A 15,808-nucleotide genomic window follows, 5' to 3' on the forward strand; every position below is an offset into this window, starting at 1 on the left:
TGCAGCAGCATCTATGGAGCAAAGGAAATAGGCAACGTTTGCAGTTCAGTAAAGTGTTGCCATACCTAAACACAATCCGCAGTATCACAAAGACCATGGAGATATTCCACTGGGGCCGCATGCAAGAGTCTCCAAGTGTGGACGCCCCGATCCAGGCGAGCCCCAGGCTGCTGCGGGGCCTCCAGCCGTCACCTCTGCCCGCATCGTCCAGCGAAGCATCGTCCCTCTCCTCTCCACGCACACCCGGCCACCTTCAGCTTTTGTGCTCCAGGGGCGCCTCCCGCAGCCGACCTTGAGGGTGCGGAAAGCAAGACCTCGGTTCACTTTTAGTTTCGAGATACAGCGCGGAGACAGGCACACTGAGCCCGCGCTGACCAGCGATCCCCGTGCACTTTCCTACACGCACTAGGGACTTTTTTTTTAACATTTACCAAGCCAATTAACCTACAAACATGCACGTCTTTTGAGTGTGGGAGGAAACTGAAGTTCTCGGAGAAAACCCACGTGGTCACAGGTGGAACGTACAAACTCCGCACAGACGCCGCCCGTAGCCGGGATCGAACCCGGGTCTCCGGCGCTGCAAGCGCTGTAAGGCAGCAACTCTACCGCTGTGCCACAGTGCTGTTACCTTCACTGTCGTATCAGCCCTTCCTCTTGCTTCCGCCATCGCCAACTTCCCCCCCCCCTCCCCCGCCCTCCTCTCCGGTCCTCATGGGCCGAGCGGGGGCTGGCTCGGCGGCTCCCTCTACAGGCCACGGCCCGCGGTCACCAACCTTCCGGCCACACAACCTCTCTGATTAACGGACTCTAAAGCACTACGGAAGACAGACACAAAACGCTGGAGTAACTCAGCGGGTCAGGCAGCATCTCTGGAGAACAGGAATAGGTGGCGTTTCGGGTCGAGACCCTTCCTCAGCCTGAGAGTCGGGGGAAAGGAAAACGAGAGAGGTAGAGAGTAAATAGTTCAAATTAATGAAAAATATGCAAAAAGCAACAATGATCAAGAAAAGGTGGAGCCCACTATGGTCCATTGTTGGCTGTGGGGTAATAACGCAGGCAATGAAACTCAACAGGACGACAGTGAAGCTAGTACGATGACTGGGGTGGGGGAGGAACAGACAGAGAGGGAAAGCAAGGGTTACTTGAAGTTAAAGAAGTCAATGTTCATACCGCAGGGGTGTAAGCTGCCCGAACGAAATATGAGGTGCTGTTCCTCCAATTTGCGCTGGGCCTCACTCTGCCAGTGGAGGATGCCCAGGACAGAAAGGTCAGTGTGGGAACACTGCACTCGGCTTTCTGTCCCTTAGACAGTGTTATTCACACACTGTTGCTGTCCTCTTAATTCCAAGGGCTTCAGTTTTGTTAACATCCTCTATAGCGTATTTTGACAAATACCTTTTGAAAGAGATACACAAAACATCAGCCGCACAATGCTCGTCGACATCCTCAAAGAACTCAATTGTTAATCCCACCTGATGTGCCGTTAACTTTTTTTTTTAACTTTCAACTATTAACCCATTATTTCCCAAGTTCCAAAGCATTTTCTTTTCCTCTTGATTGTCTCCACACGTTGCCCTAAACAGTCATGAAGCTCGGCAAGCTTGCAATTGCCATTGTGTTCAAGAAGGAACTGCTGATGCTGGAAAATCGAAGGTACACAAAAATGCTGGAGAAACTCAGCGGGTGCAGCAGCATCTATGGAGCGAAGGAAATAGGTGACGTTTCGGGCCGAAACGTCACCTATTTCCTTCGCTCCATAGATGCTGCTGCACCCGCTGAGTTTCTCCAGCATTTTTGTGTACCTTGCAATTGCCATTGTTACCTTTCATTTTAGACATTGGACAATAGGTGCAGGAGTAGGCCATTTGGCCCTTCAGAGAATTCACTGTGATCATGGCTGATCATCCACAATCAGTACCCCGTTCCTGCCTTCTCCCCATATCCATTCACTCCTCTGTCTTTAAGAGCTCTATCTAACTCCCTCTTGAAAGCCTCCAGAGAATTGGCCCCCACTGCCTTCTGAGGCAGAGAATTCCACAGATTCACTGCCTGCTGGAGTTACCAAATAATGCAAAGCATATACATAGGAGAGGATGTTTATCAATTGCCAATTTATCCCTCTTATCCATTCACTTAAAAAGGTTTGTGACAATTTTTCTCACTCTGAGTTTAAGGATAGAATGTTACGGCCAGAGTCTCTGCTTCCACCCTTCTCTTGATAATCTAGGCCAAGTCCATCTGTCCTGGCATATTTTCCACTTTGAACAGAGAATAGTGAAAGGCTTGGATAGAGTGGATGTGGGGAGGATGTTTCCACTAGTGGGAGAGTCTAGGACTAGAGGTCAGAATTAAAGGACGTTAGTTTAGGAAGGAGATGAGGAGAAATTTATTTAGTCAGAGGGAGGTGAACCTGTGGAATTCTTTGCCACAGAAGGCCATGGAGGCCAAGTCAGTGGATATTTTTAAGGCAGCGATAAATAGATTGTTGATTGGTACGGGTGTTAGGGGTTATGGGGAGAATGGGGTTAGGAGGGAGAGATAGATCAGCCGTGATTGAATGGCTGAGTAGACTTGATGGGCCGAATGGCCTAATTCTTCTCCTATTCCTTATGACCTTATGATAACAGTACAGGGCAGGAAGCGGCCCTTCCACCCAGAATGGCCATGCCGAACATGATGCCAGGACTAACTAATCTCCTCTGCCTGCACATGATCCATTTGGCTCCATTCCCATATCCATGTGCCTATCCAAAAACCTCTCAAACGCCACTATCGTATCTGCCTCCACCACCGCCCCTTGCTGCGTTTTACAAACACCCACCACCCCCTGTTTTGTTCTTAAATTTTGCTTTGAGTGATTGCCACTAATGATTAATCTATGTTAACAGAGTCACACAGCACAGAAACTGTCCCTTCGGCCCAACTTGCCCATGCCAACCACGATGCCCCATCGACATAGTCCCACCTTTGACCCAGGGTGTCAGGGCTAATGGTGAGAAGGCTGAAGAGCGGGGCTGAGAGGGAAAGATAGATCAGCCGTGATTGAATGGCGGAGTAGACATTGGGCCAAATGGCCTAATTCAGCTCCTATCACATGAACATGAACCTTTCCTATCCATGTACTTGTCCATGTAGCTTTTAATCACTAATATACCAGATACAGCGTGTGTCGGAAAGAACTGCAGATGCTGGTTTAAATTGAAGGTAGACACAAAATGCTGGAGTAACCCAGCGGGCAAGGGAGCATCTCTGGAGAGAAGGAATGGGTGACTGGAGTCTGAAGAAGGGTCTCGACCCGAAACGTCACTCATTCCTTCTATCCAGAGATGCTGAATATCAAGCTGAGTTACTCCAGCATTTTGTGTTTACCTTATATCAGATACAGCGCCTTGTTCAGGGCTGTGAAGCAGCAGCAGTTTTGGTCAAATCTTATAAACCAATCTACGTATCAAACAACTCTCCCACACGTGTTGGCATATTACCTGCCAGGCTTTGTCCTGCCCCTCCTCTCTTCCAGCTTTCTTCTCCACCCCTCCACCCCCCTTCCCAACAAACTGAAGAAGGGACCCTGGATGCTTTCAAGAGAGAGTTAGATAGTGCTCTTAAAGATAGCGGAGTCAGGGTTTATGGGGAGAAGGCAGGAACAGGGTACTGAATGTGGATGATCAGCCATGATCACATTGAATGGCGGTGCTGGCTCGAAGGGTCAAATGGCCTACTCCTGCACCTATTCTTCTTCTTACGCCCTTTGCTGCTCTAGGGACCATAGGCCATTGACAAATGTCCTCCACCTCACTCGGTTGTTGGCAGTAGTTTCGAGATCTCCCCACTTGAGCCCAGTCTCAGACATTTCTGTCTGGACACCTCTTCAGCTGTTCCTGGGGCAACCACTTTTCCTTTTTCCTTGGGGGTCCCATTTCAGGGCTTGCCAGGTGATGTTTGTGGCAGGTTTCCTGAGGGTGTGTCCAAACCAACTCCATTTTCTCCCTCGAATTTGTAAGTCCTGCACCTACTGTCTCGTGACCCGAAGCGTCACCTATCCAGAGATGCTGCCTGACCCGCTGAGTTAAAGCCCTGTCCCACTGTACGAGTTCATTCAAAGAGTTCCCCCGAGTTTGCCTTGATTCGAACTCAGAGATTTACGGTAATGGCCGCTCGTCAGTACTCGGGGCTCTCGTGGACATTTTTCAACATGTTGAAAAATCTTCACGAGTCTTCCCGAGCTTACCTGCCGTTAGCGAGTCTTCCCATGTACCTGCCGTTAGCATTACGAGCCGCTAAGAGACGTCCCCGAGCTCCGACATGCCCGCTACGTTCATTCTCCGTTTTTACCACGAGTTTGATTTTTTTTTAAACTCGGGAGAGGTCTTGAATGAACTAGCACCGTGGGACAGGGCCATTACTCCAACACTTTGTGTCTCTTCTAATAAACCGAAGGGCACACTAGCCATGGGGGAGATGCTGCTTAGATTTACTACGCTGGGCTGGTTGTCCTCTAAGGAGTAATTGAAGAAGGTCCACCTATAAACGCGGGACTTCTGATGAATGAGGTCGGCTGCCTAGGGCTTATCCCTCAGGCTGGAGAGAGTCCAGGAACAGGGCATGTTCTCAGGGTAAAGGATTGGCCATATGGGACCAATATTCCTGAAGTCAGAGGATGATAAATCTTTGTAATTCCCAGCTTAGAGATGTGAATGCTCATCCATTGATTATATTAAAAATTAATGTCATAGAATTTAAGACAGTAAGTGGCTGACGGATATGAAGTAGGGCTGAGGTAAATAATTTTGGCGGCACAGCAGTAGAGTAGCTGCCTCACAGTGCCAGAGCCCTGAGTTCGATCCTGACTACGGGAGCTGTCCGTACGGAGTTTGTACGTTCTCCCCGTGTCCTGCGTGGGTTTCCTCCGGGAACTCCGGTTTCCTCCCACACTCCAAAGACATACAGGTTTGCAGCTTAATTGGCTTGGTAGAATGTCCCTAGTGTGTGTCGGATAGTGTTAGTGTGCAGGGATCGCTGGTTGCCGCGGACTTGGTGGGCCTAAGGGCCTGTTACCGCACTGTATCTCTAAACTAAACTAACTCATTCTCACTTTCACACTCAGCCTTCTAATCTAATCTTTTAATATGGAAACTCAGTGCTTCCTTCCTACGGACAGGCCACTACATGAGCAGTTCTTTGTTTGCTCCAAGAAAGCGTCACTGATAAAAGGATAGGATGTGGGCTCAAGGTCCATTCCAGAGGCATGAGGTTATAATTACGCACCAGCATTGAAATATACACCATGGAATGAGGCCCTTCGGCCCACACTGACCATTGATCACCCATTCATTCTAATTCTATGTTATCCAGTGGTGCCACTAGATCTTGGAGTTTTTCCGGCCTATCCCACTTAGGCGATTTTTTGGGCGACTCCAGGCGACTGCCACAAAATTTTCAACATGTTGAAAATTTTTCGGCGACAGTGACGACAATTTTTGTTGTCGTAGGTTGTCATATTTGTCACCAGGTGTCAAGAGATTCAAGATTCAAGAGAGTTTATTGTCATGCGGCCCAGATAGGACAATGAAATTCTTGCTTTGCTTCAGCACAGCAGAATATAGTAGGCATGAATACAGAACAGATCAGTGTGTCCATATACCATTATATAAATATATACACACATAAACAGATAAAGCGCAAATGTGTCATAGCTGAATTCCATTAAAATTAGTCCCTGACAGTCGCCTAAAGATATCAAGTGGGGCCGGCCCATTACTCCTGAGTACAGGATATCACAGTGGCGCAGCTGGTAGAGTTGCTTCCATCAGAACACCAGAGACACGGGTTCATTCCTGACATCGGTGCCATCTGTGTGGAGTTTGGTATGGTATGGAACTTTATTGTAACGAGGTACAGTGAAATAAATTTTTGTATACTGTTCAGTGCAAGTATCACTATACATAAGCACTTAGATACATACTAGATAAGCATCTCAGATCCAGTACAGGTGTATAGCGGTAGTACACTCAGTCGGTGTACAGAGTCGCCTGTTTGAGGCCAGTTTCAAGTCCCAGTTGTTGTAGGTGCAGGGATCTTGACCTGACCATGAAGGTCTGTTGGCCTTAAAGTTTGCACGTTCTCCCTCTGACCACGTGCGCACCTCCGGGCGCTCCGGTTCCCACCCGCATCCCAAAGACCGTGCGGGTTTGTAGGTCGATTGCCCACTATAAATTGCAAAAATAGGATAACACAGAGATAGTGTGAACGGGCGGTAAACACTAAAAGCTGGAGTAACTCAGCGGGACAGGCAGCATCTCTGGAGGGAAGGAATTGGTGAGACCACACCTGGAGTATTGTGTACAGTTTTGGTCTCCAAATCTGAGGAAAGACATTTTTACACAGAGAGTGGTGGATCTCTGGAATTTTCTGCCACAGAATGTAGTTGAGGCCAGTTCATTGACTATATTTAAGAGGGAGTTAGATGTGGCCCTTTAGGTAGGCCATTTAGGACTGAGATGAGGAAGCACTTTTTCACCCAGAGAGTTGTGAATCTGTGGACATCTCTGCTGCAGAAGGCAGTGGAGGCCAATTCACTGGATGTTTTCAAGAGAGAGTTAGATTTAGCTCTTAGGGCTAACGGAATCGTGGGATTATGGTGAGAAAGCAGGAACAGGGCACTGATTTTGGAAGATCAGCCATGATCATATTGATTGGCGGTGCTGGCTCGAAGGGCCGAATGGCCCATTCCTGCACCCATTTTCTATGTTTCTATGTTTAATTCAATGGTAATTGGCTGTGGTCATTGAGGTTGTGTTCTGCCGCTTGTTATTGGAACTGGGTCACTTGCCACAAGTGTGCTAGTGTTGTTTGCTTTCACAGTCGCCTCATTGTTTCAGTCCGTAGCAGGAGAATGCGGTCCCAGCTTCTGCGGGGCATGGCAGGATTATGAGAATACCCCCGAAAGTGGTTGGGATTTTCTGGATGGGAATAACGGATCCTGGATGCGTCCGTTCGATCATTTAGTGCCGCACGGGAGAGCCCGGGGCCCTGTCGTCAGCGATGCCCTTTTTTATTGAAAAGGGTAATTGTTGTCACAAAACAATGCTTGGGCTGTTTGACCTCCCAGGCAGCACAATCTGCGGCCGGCGACTGTGATTGCGGACAGTATAATGTGAGCACTCATCAGCTCTGCAGGCTCGGGCGTTCTTCCAGCAGAGTGTCAGGTCAATCTTGGTTTGCTCCGATGCTCACACGGGTGCGTCGATCGGCAAGCCCAGAGCTGCTGATCCGGCAGATGCCCGGTTTCTAGCTTGCCACAAAGCTGAGCAGTGCGGATTCACCCACTCCACAGCGTGTCTTATCTCCATGGGTAAAATCCGGGTGGTTTGCCCTCTATATTGACTTGATAATTAGACAATAGACAATAAGTGCAGGAGTAGGCCATTCGACCCTTCGAGCCATTCAATGTGATCATGGCTGATCATTCCCAATCAGTACCCCGTTCCTGCCTTCTCCCCATATCCCCTGACTCCGCTATTTTTAAGAGCCCTATTTGGCTCTCTCTTGAAAGCATCCAGAGAACCTGCCTCCACCGCCCTCTGAGGCAGAGAATTCCACAGACTCGCCACGCTCTGTGAGAAAAAGTGTTTCCTCGTCTCCGTTCTAAATGGCTTACTCCTTATTCTTAAACTGTGTGGCCCCTGGTTCTGGACTCCCCCAACATCGAGAACATGTTTCCTGCCTCTAGTGTGTCCAAGCCCTTAACGATCTTATATGTTTCAATGAGATGCCCTCTCATCCCTTTAAACTCCAGAGTGTACAAGCCCAGCTGCTTCATTCTCTCAGCCTATGACAGTCCCGCCATCCCGGGGATTAACCTTGTGAACCTGCGCTGCACTCCATCAATAGCAAGAATATTGGCGGCGGAACAGTGGCGCAGCAGTAGAGTTGTTGCCCGCTCGCAGGGCCAGAGACCCGGGTTAGATCCTGACCACGGGTGCTATCTGTACGGAGTTTGTACGTTCTCCCCGTGACCTGTGTCAGTTTTCTCCGAAATCTTCGGTTTCCTCCCTGGTTTGTAGGTTAATTGCCTTGGTATAAATGTAAATTGTCCCTAGTGTGTGTGTAGGATAGTGTTGATGTGCGGGGATCGCTGGTCGTGACGGACTCGGTGGGCCGAAGGGCCTGATTCTGTGCAGTATCTAAACTAAACTAATTTAAACTAAACAACTTCACGGCTCAAAGTCGGGCATGTGGAGGAAATGAGCTTTAGTTTAGTTTAGAGATGCAGTGTGGGAACGGGTCCTTCGGCCCACCGAGTCCGCGTCGACCAGCGATCTCCGTACACTTGTCTAGCACTAGGTATTAAGGACAATTTACAGAAGCCACATTCCAGCATCTGCTGTTCCTGTGTATCAGTTTTCTCCGAGATCTTCGGGTTCCTCCCAGGTTTGTTGGTATAAATGTACCTATCACTTGCCAGACTTTGTCCTGCCCCTACCTCTTTTCTAGCCTTCTCTCCCCCCTCCCGACTACTTTCAATAGTGTACATAGAGACACCCTGTGGCGAATTCTTAAAGGGTATGGCATCCTAGAGGCTTTCATCCACATCTTCAAGAACCTTTACAAGGGATCTATTGTTGCGTTAAGGTTGATTCAGGAAACACAGAGTTCTTTGACATTGTCACAGGGGTAGGACGAGGCTGCCTTCTATCCCCTTTACTGTTTATTGTCACGATCGACTATATCATGTGGAAGACAATGAACAAACCTGACTTTGGAATACCGTGGGGAACAGGAAGACGCCTCACAGACCGAGACTACAATGAATCTGAAGAAGGGCCCCGACCCATCTCTGACCGAATAAGAAACCTGTATGTCTTTGGAATGTGGGAGGAAACCGGAGTACCCGGAGAAAACCCAAGCTTTCATGAGGAGAACGTACAAACTCCGCACAGACAGCACCCGTAGTCAGGATCGAACCCGGGTCTCGGGCGCTTTAAGGCAGCAACTCTACCGCTGTGCTGCTGTGAAATGGAAAGCAATGGGGAACTATAATACACATGCAGGCGATATTTACTGAGGTAAACATAAAATGCTGGAGTAACTCAGCGGGTCAGGCAAGGTCTCTGAGAGGAAATGGACAGGCAGAGATTTGGGTCAGGATCCTTCTTTACAATGTTTGTAGTGGGGGGGAGGAGAGCTGGGGAGAGGTGTGCGCTCGACAAAGCCTGGCAAGTGATAGGTGGATACACAAAAAATCAGCAGATGCTGGAATGGGAGGAAGGGTTCCGACCCGAAAGGCCTCCTGCCCATGCCCTCCTTAGATGCTCCCTGGCCGACTGAGTGATAGGTGGGTACAGGTGAAGGGGATTACTCCGAGCTGAGATGGTGGGCTGTAAATAGCTGTACACTGTACACGTTACGTTTTTAAGGAATAAACCATTGGCAAACTGAGCTGATTTTTTTTGACATGTGCCGCTGCTTTTGAGATGTCTACTGGAGATGACTTACCAAATAGTGATAGACTGTGATAGAGTGTTTGCGGAGAGGATGTTTCCACTACTGGGTGAGTCTATGACTGGAGGTCACAGCCTCAGAATTAAAGGACGTTCCTTCAAGAAGGAGATGAGGGGGAATTTCTTTAGTCAGAGGGTGGTGAATCTGTGGAATTCTTTGCCACAGAAGGCTGTGGTGGCCTAGTCAGTGGATATTTTTAAGGCAGAGATGGACAGATTCTTAGCTAGTATGGGCATCAGGGGCTATGGGGAGAATGGGGTTAGGAATGAGAGATAGAACAGCCATGATTGAATTACGGAGTAGACTTGATGGGCTGAATGGCCTAATTCTGATCCTATCATGTATGACTGTATGTGCTACGCCAAATACATCGTCTCCAGCCACAGCGGTATGCTAGTTCAGAGACACCACGTTCACTCAAAGACACTGTTATTATTTTCTTCTACGGCTCAGTGGCTCCAATCCAACTGACTTTCGGAGGGCAGAGAAGGTTGCTTTTGTGTTTGACCCAGTGATCTGTGCCGAGCACTGTGCTCCAGTAATTAGCGTCTCAATGCTGAGCAAGGTGCGAGACACTGTTCTTGTTGCTGAATCGTGACCAGAGAGTGAGCTTGATATTGAACGAAGTCGAAACAAGGACCAGCAGATGAGGCAGTTGAGGCTGGGACTCTCCCAGCAATTAAGAAACAGTTAGAAGGGCTAACTGTATCACTCTAGGACTCTATTTAATAGGAACGTGAGAGACAATTCACTCAGAGGTGGTGGGCATATGGAGCAACCGCCAGAGGAGGCAGAAACAAAGAACTGCAGATACTGCACAAAAGGACATAATGTTTTGGAGTAACTCAGCGGGTCAGAATTAAGCTATTTGAGCCATCATGTTTACTCTGCCATTCAATCATAGCTGATCTGTTTCCCTCTCCTGCTTTATCCCCTTAACCCTATCCATTTTCCTGCCTTATCCCCTTAACCCTATCCATTCTCCTGCCTTGTCCCCTTAACCGCAGACACCCGTACTAATCAAGAATCTTTCAAACTCCACCTTAAAATTATCCAATGAAGGCCTCCACAGCCGTCTGTGGCGTTAAATTCCACAGATTCACCACCTTCTGACTAAAGAAATTCCTCCTCGTCTCCTTTCTAAAGGTACAACCTTTTACTCTGAGGCCATGGCCTCTGGTCCTGGACTCTCCCATTAGTGGAAACATCCTGGTGAAAGGGGCAAGATTGAATAAGAACCTGAAGGGCACAGTGGGTGATGGGTATATGGAACGAGCTGCCAGAGGAGGTAGTTGAGGCTGGTACTGTAATATAATTTCAAAGACATTGGACATGGATAGGAAAGGTGTCGAAGGATATGGGTCAATTGGACTAGGTTAGATGGGGCATCCTTGTCGCTATGAATGAGTTGCGCTGAAGGGCCTGTTTCCAACTCTATGACTGCCTTCGAAATGAAAATAGCCAGTGCATTTTCAACCTGTTTAAACGGCACATGAAATATTCATCTTATTCTGAGCCAGCATTTATCCTCGAAGGCTCATGTGACAATGTAGAACATTTAGACAGGTCCACGTACAGTTAAGAAACATTTCGACAGGTCCACGTACAGTTTAGAAACATTTAGACAGGTACATGGATCGGACAGGTTTAGAGGGATGTGGACCAAACGCAGGTTGGACTAACGTAGACAATAGACAATAGGTGCAGGAGTAGGCTATTTGGCCCTTCGAGCCAGCACCGCCATTCAATGTGATCGTGGCTGATCATCCCCAATCAGTACCCCGTTCCTGCCTTCTCCCTATATCTCCTGACTGCTATCTTTAAGAGCCCTATCTATCTCTCTCTTGAAAGTATCCGGAGAAGTATCCAGTAGATGGGACATAGAAACATAGAAACATTGAAAATAGGTGCAGGAGTAGGCCATTCGGCCCTTCGAGCCTGCACCGCCATTCAATATGATCATGGCTGATCATCCAACTCAGTATCCTGTACCTGCCTTCTCTCCATACCCCCTGATCCCTTTAGCCACAAGGGCCACATCTAACTCCCTCTTAAATATAGCCAATGAACTGGCCTCAACTACCTTCTGTGGCAGAGAGTTCCGGAGATTCACCACTCTCTGTGTGAAAAATGTTTTTCTCACCTCGGTCCCAAAGGATTTCCCCTTTATTCTTAAATTGTGACCCCTTGTCCTGGACTTCCCCAACATCGGGAACACATGTTGGCTGGTGTGGGCAAGTTGGACCGAAGGGCCTGTTTCCACACTGTAAAGGGCCTGTCCCATTCGGCGATTTTTTTTCAGCGACTGCCAGCATCATTGACTGGCGTATCAAGTCACCGAAAAATTGGCGCCGTGACGTGGCGTGATGGCGTATTGACGGGCGGTGTTTTCTCAAATGTCGCAACATTTTTGTTGTCGCCGCTGGATTTTAAAATGTTCAAAATCTTTTAGCGACTCTGATATGACACCGGCAGTCGCCGAAAAAAATCGCCAAGTGTGGGACAAGGCCCTTTAGACTCTATGGCTCTACCTTTCAGAAACAATTAAAGTCTGACTATTGTTTAAGAAAGAACTGCAGATGCTGGAAAAATCGAAGGTAGATTAAAATGCTGGAGAAACTCAGCGGGTGAGGCAGCATCTATGGAGCGAAGGAAATAGGTGACGTTTCGGGTCGAGACTAAAGTCTGACTATTCCTCACGAAATCTGAGGCCACTGAGCAGATATGGTGCTGCCTCCCTGAGGTGACTAATTATCAGTCAAATCTGGGATGTGCCTCGGCTGTTTGACTCTGTGCATAAACAGCTCCTGTCTTTTTCCCGACAGCTTGCATTGCCGTCCAGCCCCTTTCCTGTGCCATGAATTTCTATGATTCTAAGACTCCATGCGGAGCAGAGAGTAGCACCATTTTCCGTCTTTCATCACCATGGATGTACAGAGACTGCAAATTGTAGGGATTACAGCTCAACACAACACAGACACTTGGCACGTGGTCCAAAGGGTTTGAAGAAGAAAAGCCTCCACTGGCACCCGTGGGCTGGCTTCTATAGTCTGGATAGTTGTAACATGAATGTAAAACACCGCATGAACGGATAATTCAGACTATTGCATATCGGCCAGGATTATTCAGGTTGGCAGTTCCCATCAGAAGTGATCCAAATTCCTCGTTGCGCTTCTGTCTGATGCTGTGTTACAATCGACAAGTGAAGAAGTCCCCTCCACTCAGTCGTCGCCATTGTTTGTGACGATTTACTCGCTGTTTCAGCTGAGTCTCAGACATCGCAACAGTGAAAGCCTTGGACAGAGCGGATGTGGAGGCTCAGAATAAAAGGACGCTCCTTTAGGAAGGAGTTGAGGAGGAATTTCTTTAGTCGGAGGGTGGTAAATCTGTGGAATTCATTGCCGCAGATGGCTGTGGAGGCCGCCAATGGATTTTTTTACGGCAGAGATAGATTCTTGATTAATACGGGCGTCAGGGGTTATGGGGAGAAGGCAGGAGAATCATAGGAAGATAAGTGATAGGAGCAGACTTACGTCACTCTGCCCATCGTCTACTCTGACATTCAATCATGGCTGATCTATCTCTCCCTCTTAACCCAATGATATAGAGTTTTCAAGAAGGAACTGCAGATGCTGGAAAATCGAAGGTAGACAAAAGTGCTGGCGAAACTCAGCGGGTGCGGCATCATCTATGGAGGCATCAATGGAGATCAACGGATCTATGGAGAATCAACGTTGCCTATTTCCTTCGCTCCATAAATGCTGCCGCACCCGCTGAGTTTCTCCAGCACTTTTGTCTACCCATGATATTGAGTAATACAATGTGGAAACAGGCCCTTCAGCCCAACTCGCCCACGCCGGCCAACAATGTCCCAGCTACACTAGTCCCACTTGCCTGCGCTTGGTCCATAACCCTCTAAACCTGCCCTATCCATGTACCTATCCAACTGTTTCTTAAACAATGGGGTAGTCCCAGCCTCAACTACCTTCTCTGGCAGCTTGTTCCATACACCCATCACCCTCTGTGTGAAAATGTTACCCCTCTGATTCCTATTAAATCTTTTCCCCTTCACCTTGAACCTATGTCCTCTGGTCCTCGATTCCCTTAATCTGGGTAAAAGACGCTGTGTAATAGACCTGATCTATTCCTCTCATGATTTTGAGACCTATTCCTTCTCTCCAAAGATGCTGCCTGACCCGCTGAGTTACTCCAGCATTTTGTGTCAACCTTGTTGTCCACAATTATGGATCCTGAAGATCTTGTGTCCAGACAGGATCAACGTCACATCCAATTAATCCTGCTAATGCCGCACAAACAGTGGCAGAGACTGAAAATGACTTGTTTCACAACTGCCACATCAGAATTATTCCCATGCATAAATGGTTGGGATAAGTAGCTCCCAAGAGGATTATGCTTGAAGCAATCTGATCACATTAACATTGAAAGAACAAATGCAGTTGTATATTTGTTCCTTTTGTAATGTTACTAGCTTGGGAAGAGAGAACTCTAGACTTTAGTCGTGCAACGTGGAAACAGGCCCTTCGGCCCATCGAGTCCACCTTTTTTGAGGCAGAGATAGACAAATTCTTGATTAGAACAGGTGTCAAGGGTTATGGGGAGAAGGCGGGAAAATGGGCAGGAGGCAGAGATCAGTGATGATTGAATGGCACTGGATGGGCCGAATGGCCTAATTCTACTATAAATTTGTGACCAGCGATCACCCCATACACTAGCACTATTCTACACACTAAGGACAATTCACAGGTTTTTTTACTGATGCCAATCTTCTTCTTCTTGCGTATGGCGTGCACGGCCTAAAGTTGTAGGACAACTTGTTCTATTGGATCTTATTTGATTGTGCAGACCAGGTTGATTGCATTCGTCGAAACAGGGTGGACCACGTGAAGGTTGCAATCTCCCACCACACTGATGCCAATTAACCTACAGATCTGTAAGTCTGTGGAGTGTGGGAGGAAACCGGAGCAGCCGGAGAAAATATACGTGGTCACGGGGAGAACATAGAAGCAAAGACTAGAATATAATAACAGGAATGTACTGCTGAGGCCTTATAAGGCACTGGTCAAATTGCATTTGGAGTATTGTGAGCAGTTTTGGGCCCCATATCTGCGGAAGGATGTGCTGTTGATGGAGAGAGTCCAGAAGAGATTTACAAGAATAATTCCAGGAAAGAATGGGTTAACTTATGATGAAGGTTTGACGGCACTGGGCCTGTACTCACTGGAGTTTAGAAGGATGAGAGGTGACCCCATTGAAACTTACCGAATAACGAAAGGCTCGGATAGAGTGGATGTGGAAAGGATGTTTCCACTTGTGAGAGAGTCCAGGACCCGAGGCCAGAGCCTCCGAATGAAAGGACATACCTTTAGAAAGGAAATGGAGGAATTTCTTTAGTCAGAGCATGGTGAATCTGTGGAATTCATCGCCACAGACGGCTGTGGAGGCCACATCATTGGGTATTTTTGAGGCACAGATTGACAGATTCTTCATTAGTCAAGAGTGTCGGGAGTTATGGGGAGAAGGCAGGAGAATGGGGTTGAGAGGGAAAGATAGATCAGCCATGATTGTACGGCAGAGTAGACTTGATGGGCCGAATGGCCTAATTCTGCTCCTATACCTTATGAACATGAACTAAAGACAGCAGGAGTGCGGATCGAACACGGGTCTCTGGCACTGTAAGGCAGCAACTCTACTAACTCAGAGGCAGCCACCAATGCAAGCTTAATTTTTTTTTATTATCTCCGTCAGTTTCCTTCAATGGCTTCATCTAACCTCACAGATCAAGCTCTCAGATTGTGACCAATGTGATATTTGAACGGCTCTTTCATTATTTTTCATTCTAGGGTGTCCTCACTGTAAGAACACCATCCCGCATTTCACAACAGCTGCCGACCACTTTAAAGAGGAACGCAAGGTAATTTGTCTGCCTCGAGGGACCGCTCCAGTCTCTTATGCCTCATGTAAAAACAATTCAGCTTTTCATCAGCATGCAACTGCACAAATCGCTCCCCCGCGGCTTGTAGCTGAATGGCTCAGTGCTGGGAAGTGTGGAATCAGTGATACAAGTGGCTTAGTTTTAGTTTTAGAGATACAGCGCAGAAACAGGCCCCTCTGCACCGACCAGCGATTCCCCCCCCCCCCCCCCCCCCCCCCGCACACTAACACTATCCCACACACCCACACACAGTTCAAGTCAAGTTCAAGTCAAGTTCAAGTTCAAGTTACATTTATTGTCACATGCACCAATAGGTACAGTGGGATTTGAGTTCAAATAAAAAGAACAAATAAA

The 15,808-nt window shown here is 47.8% G+C and overlaps 1 protein-coding gene across 2 annotated transcripts in view; it reads left to right on the plus strand.

Annotated features, from left to right (window-relative positions):
- The window catches only part of pdia5 (protein disulfide isomerase family A member 5), a 159,428-nt gene that overhangs the window by 108,610 nt on the left and 35,010 nt on the right, over nucleotides 1-15,808 (plus strand). For both annotated transcript variants that reach the window (XM_033024867.1, XM_033024866.1), the window contains one exon: nucleotides 15,363-15,433. In XM_033024867.1, coding sequence (XP_032880758.1) covers nucleotides 15,363-15,433 — 71 coding nt within the window. The remainder of the gene's footprint in view (nucleotides 1-15,362; nucleotides 15,434-15,808) is intronic.

This window comes from Amblyraja radiata, chromosome 7, assembly GCF_010909765.2.
Source record: "Amblyraja radiata isolate CabotCenter1 chromosome 7, sAmbRad1.1.pri, whole genome shotgun sequence".
NCBI classification, from domain to species: domain Eukaryota; kingdom Metazoa; phylum Chordata; class Chondrichthyes; order Rajiformes; family Rajidae; genus Amblyraja; species Amblyraja radiata.